The sequence below is a fragment of the Musca domestica genome, unplaced genomic scaffold, assembly GCF_030504385.1.
Source record: "Musca domestica strain aabys unplaced genomic scaffold, Musca_domestica.polishedcontigs.V.1.1 25, whole genome shotgun sequence".
NCBI classification, from domain to species: Eukaryota; Metazoa; Arthropoda; class Insecta; order Diptera; family Muscidae; genus Musca; species Musca domestica.
This window is the reverse complement of record NW_026712277.1, coordinates 2,561,043-2,576,926: the sequence shown is the minus strand read 5'-3', so window position 1 is coordinate 2,576,926 and position 15,884 is coordinate 2,561,043. Positions and strand designations below refer to the sequence as shown.

Sequence of the window (15,884 nt, the reverse complement as noted above, 5' to 3'; positions counted from 1 at the left end):
TTTTTCTTTTTCATAGAAAAAAATTCTAATCCACATTTTTTCGATAGAAAAAAATGGAATCCAAGTTTTTCGGATAGAAAAAATTCGAATCAAATTTTTTTCGGATAGATGGATAAAAAAATTGAATCCAAATTTTTTCAATAGAAAAATTTAAATTCAATTTTTTCGGTAGAAAAAATTTCGAATCCAATTTCTTTCGATAGAAAAAATTTTGAATCCATATTTTTTCGATAAAAAATATGTTGAATCCACATTTCTTTCTATCCAAACTAATTATTTTCTACAGAAAAAAATTTAAATCCTCTTTTTGATAAAAAAAGTTAGAAATTTTATAGAAAACATTTCAAAATTTAATTTTCAATTTTTCAACATTTTACTGTTCGAAATTAGGTTGCCAAAATTTGTATAGGAAAGATTTGCATAGGAAAAAATATTTGAGCTTGGTAACCCTATTGCATCACGGGAATGAAAACAGCTGAGCTCAGTACTCATCTCTTTTAGGGAGAGTGCCAAAACTATTTTCTTCTCTCTGAGAACAACTCTCCCAATTGTAGGCCTATAAAACTCAATGCTTCTGTCAGAGAGCTCTCAAACGCTTGGTTGTCTTCGATCGGCAACGATGGTTTGGTGTTTGATAACTTTTTTGGCCGCCCTCTTCCCCCTTCTCTGGCTATGGATAAACTACCATTTCTCCTATTGGCAGAGACGTGGAGTGCCTCACAATGAGCCAAAAATTCCCGCCGGAAATATGCACGAATGGATGCATAGCAAACATTTTGTCCAAATCTTTCGTGAGACCTACGCGAAATTCAAGGGAACCGGACCATTTGCCGGCTTCTATTTTCACATGCAGAGGGCGGTGTTGGTAACAGACCCTGAGCTGGCGAAAAATATTTTGATAAAAGATTTCACAACTTTCGATCGGCGGGGGCTATTTCACAATACCCGGGATGATCCGTTGACGGGTAATCTGTTCTCCTTGGATGGACCCAAATGGAAGCGGCTAAGAACAAAGCTGTCGCCCACATTTACCTCGGGAAAAATGAAGATTATGTATCCCACGGTGGTGAGGGTGGGAGAGGAGTTGCAAAAGGTATTCCTGAATGTGGTGGGTGAAAATGAGAGCCGCCAAATGGAGTTGACTGAAATTCTGGGACGTTTCACGGCCGATGTTATTGGCGAGTGTGCCTTTGGCTTGGAGTGCAATAGTCTGAAAGACCCCACGGCGGAATTCTGTGAAATGGGTAGGAAATTCTTTACCCAAAGGCGACACAACCGCATTGCGGAGGGTCTGATACATGCCTTCCCCGAATTGGCCCAGAAATTGAGAATGCAAATTATACCCGAAGAAGTTCACAATTTTTACATGGGTATTGTCCGGAATACCATTGAGTATCGGGAGAGAGAACACGTCAAACGTTGCGATTTTATGGATATGCTGATAGAATTGAAAAATCAAGTCCACGAAAAGGAGGGGGAGGAGCAGTTTACAATTGAGGAATTGGCAGCCCAGGCCTTTGTGTTTTTTGTGGCAGGTTTTGATACCTCCTCCACTACGATGAGTTATGCCCTGTATGAATTGGCCCAGAACTTGGGAATTCAAGATAAATTAAGGCAAGAAATTTGTGAGGTTCTGGAAAAACATCAACAGAACTTTAGCTATGAATGTATGAAGGATATGGTGTATCTGGATCAGGTGATATCAGGTGAGTTTTAAAAATGAATAACTAGAAGAGAAAAAAGTTTCAAATCCCTCTCTCTTTCCCTCTTTCCCCACAGAGACCCTGCGCAAATACCCCGTGGCTCCAGCCCTGTTTCGCAAATCCACCGCCCGCTATGAAACCTCAAATCCCAGATATTATATCGAAAAAGGCACCATGGTGATTATACCCTCCGAGAGCTATCATCATGATGCGGAATATTTTCCCCAACCTGAGAAATTTGATCCGGAACGTTTCAGTCCCATGAATGTTAAGAATATACGCTCCTGTACCTATCTACCCTTTGGAGATGGACCACGTAATTGTATTGGCATGCGTTTTGGCCGAATGCAAGCCAGCGTTGGTTTGGTTCAGCTGCTAAGGATGTTCCGTTTTGAGTTGTGTGATGCAACCAAAATTCCTGTGGACTTTGTCATACCAAGTTTCAATCTAAATCCTTTGGGGGTATAACGCTGAAAATAAGGCGTATTTAATGCAAGAAATATAAAGAAAATGTTAAATGTTAAAATATTGATAATTTTTGAAAAAAAAATGGTGTCTATGATTTTTTCAAAACCCGAAATTGGATGAAACATATGTATGGGAGCTATAGCTATGTGTGAATCGGTTTTTAACAAAATGTGAAGTACTTGCTTTTACGCTGAATTGGTTCTGATGTGTCGAAATCCATTCTAGTTAAACGAATATTAGACAAATGGGCGCAATAAAATTGAAATTGGTAATTTGAATATTTTTTTAAGATCTTTAAAAATTTGAGGTTTTAAAGAAATATTTTTTGTTCAAGGACACTAGAAGAAGAGGATATTGAAAAGGATTTTTTCAATTTAAATATTTTTCAAGGATTCCAAAATATTTTCAATTTTAATTAAACAATACTTCTTTAAGGACGCTTCCATTTTTTAAGGAATATTTTTCAAGGACGCTTAAAGTAGTTGGTTTACACTTTTTTCGGCCTCTAGAAATTTTTAATTTTTAAAGATTATTTTTCAATTTTGAAATTTTTTCCGAGGACGTCATGGATTTTTAAAGAATATTTTTAAAAACTTATTTTTTTCAAGGACTAAAAAAGTCATGAATTTTTGGAAGGACATATTTTTAACCCCAATATTGTTTTTAAGGACTGTAGAAGACAAGTACATTTTTAAAGATTCTTAAAAGTCAAGGAGTATTCAAGGATTTTTTTCAAGGACACTAGGAGAAGATTATATTGGAAAGGATTTTTTTCAATCGAAATATTTTTTAGGGATTCCAAAATATTTTTTTTTTTAATTTTAATTAAACAATACTTTTTTTAAATACGCTGAAAGTCGTGCATTTTTACGGAATATTTTCAAGGACGTTTAAAATCGTTGGGTTAAACTTTTTTCGGCCTCTAGAAATTCTTGATTTTTAAAGAATATTTTTCAATTTTGAAATTTTTTCCGAGGACGTCATGGATTTTTAAAGAATATTTTTCAAAACTTTTTTTTTTTCAAGGACCAAAAAAGTCATAAATTTTTGGAAGGATATTTTTTCAACCTCAATATTGTTTTTAAGGACTATAGAAGACAAGTATATTTTTAAGGACTCTTAATAGTCAAGGAGTTTTCAAGGATTTTTTTTTCAAAGACGAAGATATTGAAAAGGATTTTTTTTTCAATTTAAATATGTTTTAGGGATTCCAAAATATTTGTATTTTCAATTTTTATTAAAGAATACTTTTTTAAGGACGCTAAGGACGTCGTGCATTTTTATGGAATATTTTCAAGGACGTTTAAAGTCGTTGGTGTAAGCTTTTTTACGGCCTCTAGAAATTGTTGATTTTTAAAGAATATTTTTCAATTTTGAATTTTTTTCATAGATTTTTAAAGAATATTTTTCAAAACTTATTTTTTTCAAGGACTAAAAAAGTCATGCATTTTTGGAAGGATATTTTTTCAAGCTCGATGTTGTTTTTAAGGTCTATAGAAGACAAGTATATTTTTAAGGATTCTTAAAAGTCAAGGAGTTTTTTTTTTCAAACGCGAAGATATTGAAAAGGATTTTTTTTTTATTTAAATATTATTTTAAGGATTCCAAAATATTTTTATTTTCAATTTTAATCAAAGAATACTTTTTTAGGGACGTTCGCATTTTTACGGAATATTTTTCAAAGACGTTTAAAGTCGTTGGTTTAAACTTTTTTACGGCCTCTAGAAATTGTTGATTTTAAAGAATATTTTTCAATTTTGAAAAATTTTCATGGATTTTGAAAGAAACTTTGTAAAAAAAAAATATTTTTTCTGTTTTTGAAAAACTATAGATGTCATGAATTTTTGAAGGGATTTTTTTCAACCTCAAAATTTTTTTCAAGCACACTGGAAGTCGAGACTATTTTTTAAGGACTTTAAAAGTCGTGAAGATTTCAAGGATTTTTTTCAAAGACCCTAGAAGACGAGGATATTGAAAATGATTTTTTTTTAATTTAAATATTTTTTATGGAGTCCAAAATATTTTTATTTTTATACCCTCCACCATAGTATGGGGGGTATATTAAGCACCTCGAAATCTACATTTTACACCCCACAAAGTATATATATTCTTGATCAGCATAAAATTCTATGTCAATGTAGCGATGTCCGTCCGTCTGTCCGTCCATCCCTCTGTGGAAATCACTCTAGCTTTCGAACGAAATGAGGTAGGTTGATAAAATTTTACTTAAATGTGTATTATGCCTGCAGGACTTTTGGTATTGAAAATGGGCCCTATAGGTCCACGTTTTAGTATAGCCCCCATATAATGGTACCTCCCGATATTCGGTATTTTTGTGATTTAAGCGACATTATTTTCTGGAAATCTTTCAAATTTGGTATTTGATGTTCGTAATGAATAATACAGCCTATTACAGAAAATTTTCTGTGCAAGTCCTCGCCTTTGTATAGCCCTCATGTAACGGCACCTCCCGATATTCGGTATATTGATGATTGATGAAATTTGGTATTTGAAGTTCGTAATGGATACTACAGCCCGTGACACAAAAATTTTCTGTGCTGGTTCACGTCTTCGTATAGCCCCCATATAACCGTACCTCCCGATATTCGGTATTTTGATGATTTTTGCGGCATTATTCACCGAATTTTTTTCAAGTATCGCATTTGAATATTGGCAGGGCTTGAGACAAAACTTGAAAATGCAGGTCCACGTCGTCGTATAGACCCTAACATAACTGCTACATTCGGTATTTTTAAGATTTGAACAGAATTTTTAACGGGTTATATTTTTTGAAAATTGCCAAATTCGTTTTAAATGGTCGAGGCTATTCAAAGGTCGGCCGGCCGAACTTACAGCTTTTTTACTTGTTAAATATTTTTTTATGATTTCAGGAAATAGTGGATTTTAACGATTTTTACAAAAAGTCCAGACTTCTAAAATTCGCAAAAGATTTAAAATAAAAATAGTTCTCTAAAAATCAACCAATCCGAAGTTAATTCTTAATTTCTTTTCACTTTTAATTTTTTTTTTAAATTCTAAAAGTTTTGATTTTTTGTAAATATCATTAAAATCTACGTCTACTTTTTGAAACCTTAAAAAATATTTATTTTTTAATTTTTGTAAACATATTTGTTTTCTTTTTCGATTCTAAAAGTCATGAAATTTTAATGGTCTTTCGAAGTCCTTACGAATTCCTTTACTATTCGAGAAGTCGATGCTTTTTAAGATTTTAGGCGGTACAATTTTTCGAGCATAGTTTGCCAGAAGTCCTGTTTTTTTTTAAATATTTTTTCGAAGGTAGTTGTTGATTCAAATATCCTCTTTTAAGGACATTTAGACCCCACCAAAGGTGTATTTTTCATGTGTATCATAACAGAGCATCAACAAAATGCCAGAGGGGCTGTTTTTAAAAAAAAAATCCGTTTAAAGAAATTTCTTATTAATATATTTTCCCTGTGTACCTCCGCACCACCAAAAATGGATTTTTTGTAAAATATTTTCCAGAGGTATCATCGGATTCAATTTTTAAAAAATATGTTCCCAACCAAACGTGAATTATATTTTTCCACCCCACAGGAGTTTTCAGGAACATCTCTCCAAAAGACCACTAAATCATGATTTTTAAAAACGAGTTTTCACCAAATGTGTGTTTTTAAGAATACTCCTCTTTTCCTAAGAAGAGAACATTTTCAAATCCCCTGTTTTTCTTCTCCATTCTCTTTAATTGTCTAGAAAAACTTTCCATGATTTTGAAAATAAACACATGCCGCCAATTTGAACAATGAACTCACACACACACACACTTCAATTCATTCAATTATGACCTCATAACACTTCTATTTAACATTGACCAGATACACACTTTCAGACATATAATAAAAAATATAAAAAATAAATTAATTTTCGATTTCGTTATCTCGTTCTCTCAAATCTTCTCCACCCTCAAGTGGATGCCATGGCCGGCACCCAAGAAATAAGTCTCCTTGTTAAAGATCACCGGTATTTGAGTTTGGGGGCAAGTGGAAAATTTGAATTTTTTAATGAGAGTGGCCAGAACCAAGCCTGTTTGCATTTCACCAAATCTCTTGCCAATGCAGTTGCGTGGACCCTCCCCAAAGGGCATGTAGACGACTGATTCTCGATCCTTGCAACGACTGGCTTCAAAGTTATCCGGATTGAATTCTTCGGGTTGGGGGAAGAATTCCTCATCCCGCTGTATGGCCAGCACGGGTATGATGACATTCATGCCCTTTTTGATGAGATATTTTTCATCATGACCGGGCACCGGATAATCTTCCAGGCATTTGCGATTCAGAACGGGCACCGGTATGTAGAGGCGTAGGGTTTCTAAAAATAAAAAATTTTTAATAATTTTGTTGTTTTTGGAAATTCCATTTTGACCTACCCTGTATAACCTGCTGCAGATAGGTCATGTCCTTCACACTTTCATAGGTAAAATCCTTGCCATATTTCACCCATATTTCGTTGACTTCCTGCCTCAAACGATTTTGTATCTCCTGATGCCGGGCCAATTCGTAAAGAGCAAACCCCACTGTTGTGGAGGAGGTCTCATAGCCTGCCAAGAAAAACAAGACAATTTGGGCCGCAATTTCCTCCAAGGTAAGGGATTTTGTCTCCTCTCCATCTTCCGTTTTGATTTGCTTGCTCTCCCTCAACTCCATGAGCAGGGCCAAAAAGTCATCCCTTTCCGTGGGATTTTCCTCTCTCGACTGAATGGTCTTCTTAACCAAATCCATGAAAAATTCACTGATTTCATCGGGTATGACCTTCATGTGTAACTTCTGCACCAGTTCAGGAAAGTTGAAGGCCAAGGCATTACCCAGCTGGCCATTGCGGGGCTCACTAAACAAACGTTGGCCCATGATGTGGAATTTTGCCTCAGGATCGGAGAGACTGTTGCAATCAATGCCAAAGGCACAGCAGCCAATGACATCGGTACCAAATCTGGCCAAGAGATCTTTCATTTCCAAAACATGTTTTGCATTTTCATCCTCCTGCTTCTCGGAGTCCTCAAGCTTCTCCTCCATGGTCTCCATTAGGCGTCCCGTCAAATTCTTAACCATGGGAAACATTTTGGCAATTTTACCCGAACTGAAGGTGGGTGTCAGCTTCTGTCTCAACGATTTCCATTTCAGGCCGTCGAGGAAAAATAAATGCCCCGTCAGCGGATCATCCTGTTCATTGTGAAAGAAACCACGATCCATGAATTTATTGAAATCCCTGGTGAGAATGTTTTTAATTAATTCCAAATCCAAAACGAAAACAGCCGGATGCGAGAACCAAAAGAATCCAGCAAATGGCCCAGATCCCTTGAACTTTTTGTAGTAATTCATCCAAATTTCGGGAAAAGAGTACTTGGTTCTCATACCCTTGAAATTGCCCAGAAGCAAGCTGGGTCTTTCACATGGAACATTGCGCGAATGCCAGTAGTTGAGGCGTCGTTTCATTAGCAGCACCAGGTAGCTAATCAGGGTGACAACAAGCCCCACCAGAATGCCGGAGAGCCACATTTTTTTTTTCGACGTGCGATGTGAGCGTGAATGCCTCTGAGACTAATCGTAGTTTTGCACTGAGTGTTGTTGTTTGGCCAAAAGCTGAGCTGCGGAGGCAAAGAGATGAAAAGCTTTTGGAAATGACATGACATCTTATTCTCCTCTCCCTCTCCCAAACAAAAAATAAAAGCTTTTTCTCACCGCTGTGGAGCTTTTGTCTATTCGCACTCGAATCGATTAAACAGATACTACGTTTTTGCGTGAAATTAAAATAAAAATTATTTTTCCAGAGGTGGATATGAAATTGCGAGTGAGCCCGGAGCGGGCCTCTGATGGCATGGAATGCTAAAAAAATACATTTTTGAAATAAAACAGCTGTTCCTGAACTAAAGTCAAAAAAACCAATATATTCAGGGTTAGATGAAAAACCTGCAACCTACTTCAGACTGCTGTCATTTCTAAGCCACTCGTCCGACATCTGTGAAAATTATTCCGGTGACAGGTCATTATATTGTTTACAAGCGTACAAAAGCATTTTGGTGAGAATTTTCCAGAAAAAAAGTTATTCGTGATGGAATTCAAGCGTGATTTCTTTATATTTGGCTGGAAACCCCCAAGTGGCTATCGTCAGAGCACTCCAGCTTTGAAATGTGAATAAATCTTTTGTGTCTCGTACCATTGCTCGTTACCGTGATACTGGTGACGTAGACCCAAGGTCAAGGAAGTGGACGGAATAAAACAGCAACATCAGCAAAAATGGTTCGAAAATTAAAGAAGCGACTTGATCGAAACCCGCGTCGCAGTGGCAAGGCCTAAAAATGGCTTGTGAGCTGAATGTATCGCAATATTCCATTCGGCAAATATTGAAAAATGAATGAAGCTCGGGGTGATGTCATTGAAATTCCAAAAAGTCCAAGAACTTACACCGCAACAGAAAGAAAATAGACTCTAAAGAGCTTAAACGTTGCTTTGCTTGGCCGAAAGTGGTGAACTGCCGAATTTAGTTTTCTCCGTCTCCGATGAGAAAACATTCCTTGTCCAGCAGCAGTTTGTAAACAAATAAAATGATCCGCTCGTGTTTACTTGCCAAGGAGGTCAGTTGAAAATGTGCTACTTCGGTTGCCCACCAGAACTCAAGCGCCGGCAATGGTGATGGTGTGGGCCGCCATAACAGCCGATGGTCACTCTCCGCTCGTATTAATCAGAGTAAATGCCGAATATTATTTTGGCCGCAGACCTTATAGCGAGGATATTCTGGAGGTTGTACTAAAGGCTTGGGCACGCAAACATTTTTGCCGCAGACCTTGGACATTCCAACAGGACTCAGTACTCAGCGCACTCAGCACGCGCCAGCCAAGAGTGGTTGCAAAATGAGGTTCCTCGCTTCATTTCCAGCGAACAATGGCCACCGGCCTAAATGTCTGGATACCAATCCGCTGGACTATTGTGTCTGGAGTATTTTAGAAAACAAGGTTGGCACTAAATATTACCAAAGTGTCGATCACCTCAAGCAAGCGCTTCGCCGGAAATGGGCCAGAATACGGCAGAGCAACATTTGGCAGCGTGTGACGGTTTCATTGGCCGCTTGAAGGTCATAATTCGTGGCAAAGGTGACCAATTCGAGCAAATCTAAACTTATTCTACAATTTGATGCTATTTCCGATATTTTTGCTTTCTTTCAATAAAATTTAAAAAAAAAGTAAAAACTGTGGCTTTTGACTTGGTTGCAGTTTTTTTAACTCACCCTGTATATATAATTTTTATACCCTACACCACAAGGTGGTCAGGGTATTATGTCTTTGTGCATTTGTTTGTAACAGGCAAAAGGAAACGAGATAGACCCATAGTTCCTTTTGATGACTGATCTGCATAGAATCACATTCTGAGTCGATTTATGCATGTCCGTCCGTTCGTCCGTCTGTCCATGTATTTTTGTAAACAAAGTACAGTTCGCATTTATTGCCCTATCCAGATGAAATTTTTCACAGATCATTTGTTTGGCCCAAGGACGAACCCTTTTATTGTGCACCAAACGTGTAATATCAGCCCGAATAGTATGGATCTTTGCACATACAACCAAATTAGGCCTGAAAATAAGTATGCCAAATTTGATGGAAATCGGTTCAGATATAGCTATAGCTCCCATATATATTGTTCATCCGATTTGTTATTTTAGTCCTTCGCAGCCGTAATATGCACTCTGTAACAAGAATATTTGGGGAAATATATCAAATCCAGCTCAGAAATACGTTTGCTAAATTTTAACGAGATCGGTTCACATTTGGATATAGCTGTCATATATAGCTCCGTCCGATTTACTTTTTTTTGTCCACCAAACATCTAATATTTTTCCAAATGGGATGGAATTTGGCACATACGATCGAATTGAGTCTAGAAGCTAGTATGTCAAATTTGGTGAAGATCGGTTCAGATATAGCTATAGCTCCCATATCTATTGTTCATCCGATTTGTTATTTTTGTCCTTTGCAGCCGTAATATGCACTCCGTAGCAGGAATATTTAGGGAAATATATCAAATATAGCTCAGAAATACGTTTGCTAAATTTTATCGAGATCGGTTCAGATTTGGATATAGCTCCCATATATAACTTCGTCCGATTTACTTTTTATTGTGCACCAAACGTCTAATATTTGTCCAAATGGGATGAAATTTGGCCCTTACCACTGAATTGAGTCTAGAAGCTAGTATGTCAAATTTAGTGAAGATCGGTTCAGATATAGCTATAGCTCCCATATCTATTGTTCATCCGATTTGTTATATTTGTTACCCACAGCCGTAATATGTACTCCGTAACAACGATATTCAGGGAAATATATCAAATACAGCTCAGAAATATCTTTGCCAAATTTTATCGAGATCGGTTCAGATTTGGTTATTGCTCCCATATATAACTTCGTCCGATTTAAATTTTATTGTGCACCAAACGTCTAATATTTGTCCAAATGGGATGAAATTTGGCACTTACGACCGAATTGAGTGTAGAAGCTAGTATGTCAAGTTTGGTGAAGATCGATTCAGATATAGCTATAGCTCCCATATCTATTGTTCATCCGATTTGTTATATTTGTTACCCACAGCCGTAATATGCACTCCGATTTTAAGATTTTCTTTACTGTTTTTTTTTTTATTTGTTATATTAAGGCCCTTATGATGATTAAATTATACTTGCATCTCCGACAGTAATGAGTAACGTAATGCAATGGGTAATACATTAAAGCTTTCTTTTCTAACCTATATATAACTTTGCTCCCTACACATTGTGTGTTTGAATCATAGGTCTCCAAAAATATGAGGGAGAGAGAGAGAATTTGTGGAAGACTAATGTCTGCTTGTTTAACAACCGATGACTGAAAAAGAGCTGAAAGAGATCAGAGATAAGTTTGATATTACGGCAGCGTGTGTGGATGAACACCTATGGCTTTAATCTAATCAAATATATCGATAAAAGGCCTGCTAATTATGAGGCCTTCATTTTATCAAAATTGATGATATCATGGTCCATAGATACACAATTGGAATTGTTGTACGTGCATCCGTACTCATGCTAGGAAACAATTAATCTGGTTTGTTTATAAACAGTACCTTTCGAATAAAGATGTCAATATGAGAGAGAATTTTCAAAATCCATGCCTGCAAAATATATTAGACATCAAAAAAAAAAAAAAAAATAAAATAAATAAATAAATAAAAAAATAAAATAAAATAAATAAATAAATAAAAAATAAAACATTATAAAAATTAAATTAAAAAAATATTTTATTTTTTTTTTTTTTGTACAAAGACATGATTAATTGTGTATTAAATGTCCGAAGGCAATGTGTATTAGACATTGGTAAAACTCAATATTTTGTTATCTAATCAACAAATATTTTATTATCATATAACCCATGTAGAATTTCGAAAATTAACTCCTTTTTTTTGCTTTGTCTAATATATTGATAAAAAAACCTAAGTACAGAACTCATGTACTCCGAACAAACTTAGAAAGAAACGAAAAAACAAAAAAAAAATATATAGGCCAAGATTTCCATATCCCCTGAAATTTTTATTAGTTTGCAGATTCTTTTGGCAGAGAAAATATTTTTTTAAAACTATAGACAGCACTTTTTAGAAAATTATTGAAAAAAAGTAGGAAATTGATGTTCTCCATTGGCTTTGAAAAATACCTAAAAATTATCTGTGCCCTAAAGAAAAAAGTCTGTAAGTCTGTAGCCCCAAAGAATATCTAAATAAGTAAAAAAAAATTTAATTAGACCGGGCTGAACTTTTAATACCCTCCACATTAGGGTAATGGAAACATTAGAAGCCATTACGACCCACAAATATCAATTTTTAGACAAATTCGTGGGAAAATGTGGCAAAAGTCATCAATATAGCGAATATCGGGAGGTACCGTTATATGGGGCTATATAAAAATGTGGACCCATTATGACCCTCAAATACCAATTTTTAGACAAATTCGTGAAAAAATGTGACAAAAACAATCGAAATACCGAATATCGGGAGATATCTTTATATGGGGGCTATACAAAAATGTGGATCTATACCTATTCGCCACCGGAGCTAGAACCCATTATGACCCTCAAATACCAATTTTTAGACAAATCCGTGAAAAATAGGGCAAAAATCGTTACAATACCGAATATCGGGAGGTACCGTTATATGAGGACTATACCAAATCGTGGACCTATACCTATTCGACAACGGACCTAGAACCCATTATGACCCTCAAATACCAATTTTTAGACAAAATTTATTTTAAAAAGTAAGGCAAAAATCATTAAAATACGGAATATCGGGAGGTATTATATGGGGACTATACCAAAACGTGGACCTATACCTACAATATTTCGCCAACGGAGCTAGAACCCATTATGACTCTCAAATACCAATTTTTAGACAAATCCGCGAAAAAATGTGGCAAAAATCATCAAAATACCGAATACTGTTATATGGGGACTATACCAAAACGTGGACCGATATATCCTATCCTAGGCACAATACAAATTGTTCTGCTAAATTTTGACGCTCTACGTCAAATAATGTGGGCTGTATCGTGATTTCAACAGACAGACGGAATGACAAAGTCAATAAACCCTCCTTTCCAAGGTGGAAAAAATCTGAAAAAAAATCTATCTATCAATTTTTTAATTCTTGGCTCCTTTTCCCCCTGAAACTTTATTTTTCATCGGTTAGACAACCCTGTGTTTGTAGCTATATTAGTTTTCAATTAGTTGATAAAACCGCTTAACGTTCGGTCATCAGCCATAAAACCAGTGCCCCCTCATTAGATTACAATGCAGTTTTTGTTTTCTTTTTTTATTACAATTTCAATTTGTTTGTTTAATGTTTGTTACAATTATTTACAAAAATTACGCCGCTTTAATTTTTTTCAACCCTCAAATAAATACCCTTATCGGTACTTATCAAAAATGATTCCTTGCTATAGGTCAGGGGAATTTGGGTTTCCTGGCAAACGGAAAAACGGAAATTTTTCAACAGCAGAGCCAGGCCGACGAGGGCTTGCATTTTGCCAAAACGCAGGCCGATGCAATTACGCGGTCCTTCGCCAAAGGGCAAAAACAACACTGAATCACGTTCCGTGACTTTGTCATGGGAGAAGTTATCGGGATTGAATGTATTCGGATTGGGATAGTAACGTTCATCGCGATGTATGGCTCCGGCGGGGATGAGGATTTGCATATTCTTTTTGATCACATATTTCGGATTGCCCGGCACCACATAATCCTCCAGGGCCATGCGATTCAGAATGGGCAGGACGGTGTACATGCGAAGGGTTTCTGAAAAGGGAAAGTCAGAAAAAATAATAAAAAATTAAAAAAAAAAGAAAAAAAATAATAAAAAAATTAAAACAAAAGAAAAAAATATTAAAAAAATTGAGAAAGGGAAAAAATAACTAATAATTTTTGAGGGGGATGAGAAACTAAATTTCTTTATCGTATTATGAACCGGACCTCTGACAAATTCGCTCAAATTCGAATAAAGAGTGTTTATGTTCGAGTGAGAGTAAAATTCCTTCGAAAAAGAGCAAATGCTTCTCTTGCCGAGCACTCTTTTAGTTTTTGCTGTTCTGTTGTTGGATGTCTAAAACAATTCCTTTTCATCCTTCTTCTCTCTTAGTATGAACTCTCTCTTCATAAATTTTCAGAATTTGATTTTGAAATTCAGAATTAATTGTCCTTCAGTTTTCAATAAAAAATTTGGACAAAAAAATCAGTTTCTACTCCCCTGGACTTTAAATATTTCCCGAAACCAATTTATGTTTTTAAGTTTCAATTTTGAGAATTTGGTTTTGAAATTCTTAAAAAAAATTCTGAAAATTTTTGTTTTTGCTTCCTTGAATTTAAGTTTCTCTCCCGAAGCAAATTTCTCTTTGAAAGATTTCAGCTCTAGATTACACAGCCTATCTCTCTCTCTCTTTTTCTCAAACTCGAGTTCTCGAACACACCCCTCGAATTTCAGTTTCTCTCCCAAAGCAAATTTCTCTTTGAAATATTTCTGCTCTAGATTTCACAGTCTATCTCTCTCTTTTTTTCTGAAATTCGAGTTATCGACCCCCACCCCCTCACATGAATTTTAGCTTCTCTCCTACAGCAAATGTATCTTTGAAATATTCTTTCTCTCTCTCTCTCTCTTTTCTCAAATACGAGCTCACAACACCCACCCCTCTCCACCCGGCACACTCTCACGATAATATCTGCTCCAATTTCACGGCTCCCTATTGCCAAGCCTATCCATCTCTCTCTTTTCTTTCTCTCAAATTCGAGTTCTCGACCCACCCTCCCCTACTTGAATTTTAGTTTCTCTCACAAAGTAAAATTCTCTTTGAACTATTTCAGCTCTAGATTTTACAGCCTATCCCTCTCTTTTTTTTCTCAAATTCGAGTTCCCTACCCCCCTCACATGAATTTCAGCTTCTCTCCTGCAGCAAATTCGAGTTCCCAACCTCTCTCCCATTCACCCGATAATATCCTCACCAATTTCAGAGCCTACCTCTCTTTCTCTCTCTCTTCTTTCTCTCAAATTCGAGTTCCCAACCTCCCCCCACCCACTCACCTGACAATATCTGCTCCAAATAATGCATTTCCTTCATACACTCATAGCTCAGCTCCCCTTGATACTTCTCCAATTTCTCCAACACCTCCTTTCGGGCCTTGTCCTGAATCTCCTGATTCTGGGCCAACTCATACAAAGTAAAACCCAAAGTGGTCGAAGAGGTTTCAAAGCCTGCATTGAAAAATACAAAAGCCTGAGCGGCAATCTCCTCCAGCGACAGATTGGTCAACTCATCACCATGATCGGATTTCATGAGCTTCTTATTCTTCAAATCGATCAACATATCCATAAAGTCATTGCGGCGAATATTATTCTTCTCGCGGTATTCTACCGTTTCGCGTACAATGCGCATAAAGAATGCCTCAATATCGTCGGGGGTCTGTTTGAGACCCATTTTCCGGGCCAAGTCCACAAAACTGGCCATAAAGGCTATGACCAAACGATTGTGTCTCTGTTCCACCAAGAATTTCTTACCCATGACCCGAAACTCGGCATTGGGGTCCTTAAGGCTACTGCACTCAATGCCAAAGGCACAGGTACCAATGACATCTGTAGTGAAACGGGCCAGCAAATCCTTGACCTCCACCACACTACCCTCCTCGGCCACCATGTGATTCAACACCTCAATGAACTCTTCTCCCACCTTGGTCACAGTGGGAAACATAAATTTCATCTTGCCCGAGGTAAATGTGGGCGACAACTTATTTCGCATATTTTTCCATTTCGAACCGTCCAAAAGGAACAACTGACCCGTCAATGGGTCATCTTTCTCGTTGTGATAGAAACCACGATCGGTGAATTTTGTGAAATCCTTAATTAAAATATTCTTCACCAATTCGGGATCTAAGACAAAGACCGCCGGACGCAAGAACCAATAGAAGCCGGCAAATGGACCCATGCCCTTAAAACGATTATAGTATTGTTCCCAGATCTCCCAAAATCCACGTGATGTCTGAATACCCCACAGGCTGCCGAACAGGAAATGGGGTTCCTCGCACGGGATGCCCAATGACTGCCAATAGGAGCGTTTCTTATTCAACACGCTGACGAGGTATGCCAACAGGCCACACACGATCGTAAATAACACGAACGACAAAGACAT

The 15,884-nt window shown here is 36.7% G+C and overlaps 3 protein-coding genes across 3 annotated transcripts; 1 reads left to right on the top strand and 2 right to left on the bottom strand.

The window, feature by feature from the left end:
- The first annotated feature begins 568 nt into the window (after positions 1-568).
- LOC101890543 (cytochrome P450 6a2-like) lies at positions 569-2,236 on the top strand. Its single transcript, NM_001365577.1, is given in 2 exon segments — positions 569-1,706; positions 1,780-2,236. Coding segments are annotated over 2 exon segments (1,530 nt in total). The 3' UTR covers positions 2,172-2,236.
- A 3,840-nt stretch (positions 2,237-6,076) lies between these two features.
- On the bottom strand, positions 6,077-7,712 carry LOC101891761 (cytochrome P450 6a9). Its single transcript, NM_001305120.1, is given in 2 exon segments — positions 6,077-6,518; positions 6,577-7,712. Coding segments are annotated over 2 exon segments (1,548 nt in total). The 5' UTR covers positions 7,703-7,712; the 3' UTR covers positions 6,077-6,096.
- A 5,296-nt stretch (positions 7,713-13,008) lies between these two features.
- Positions 13,009-15,884, bottom strand: LOC101890373 (cytochrome P450 6a9-like). Its single transcript, NM_001309011.1, is given in 2 exon segments — positions 13,009-13,506; positions 14,783-15,884. Coding segments are annotated over 2 exon segments (1,521 nt in total). The 3' UTR covers positions 13,009-13,087.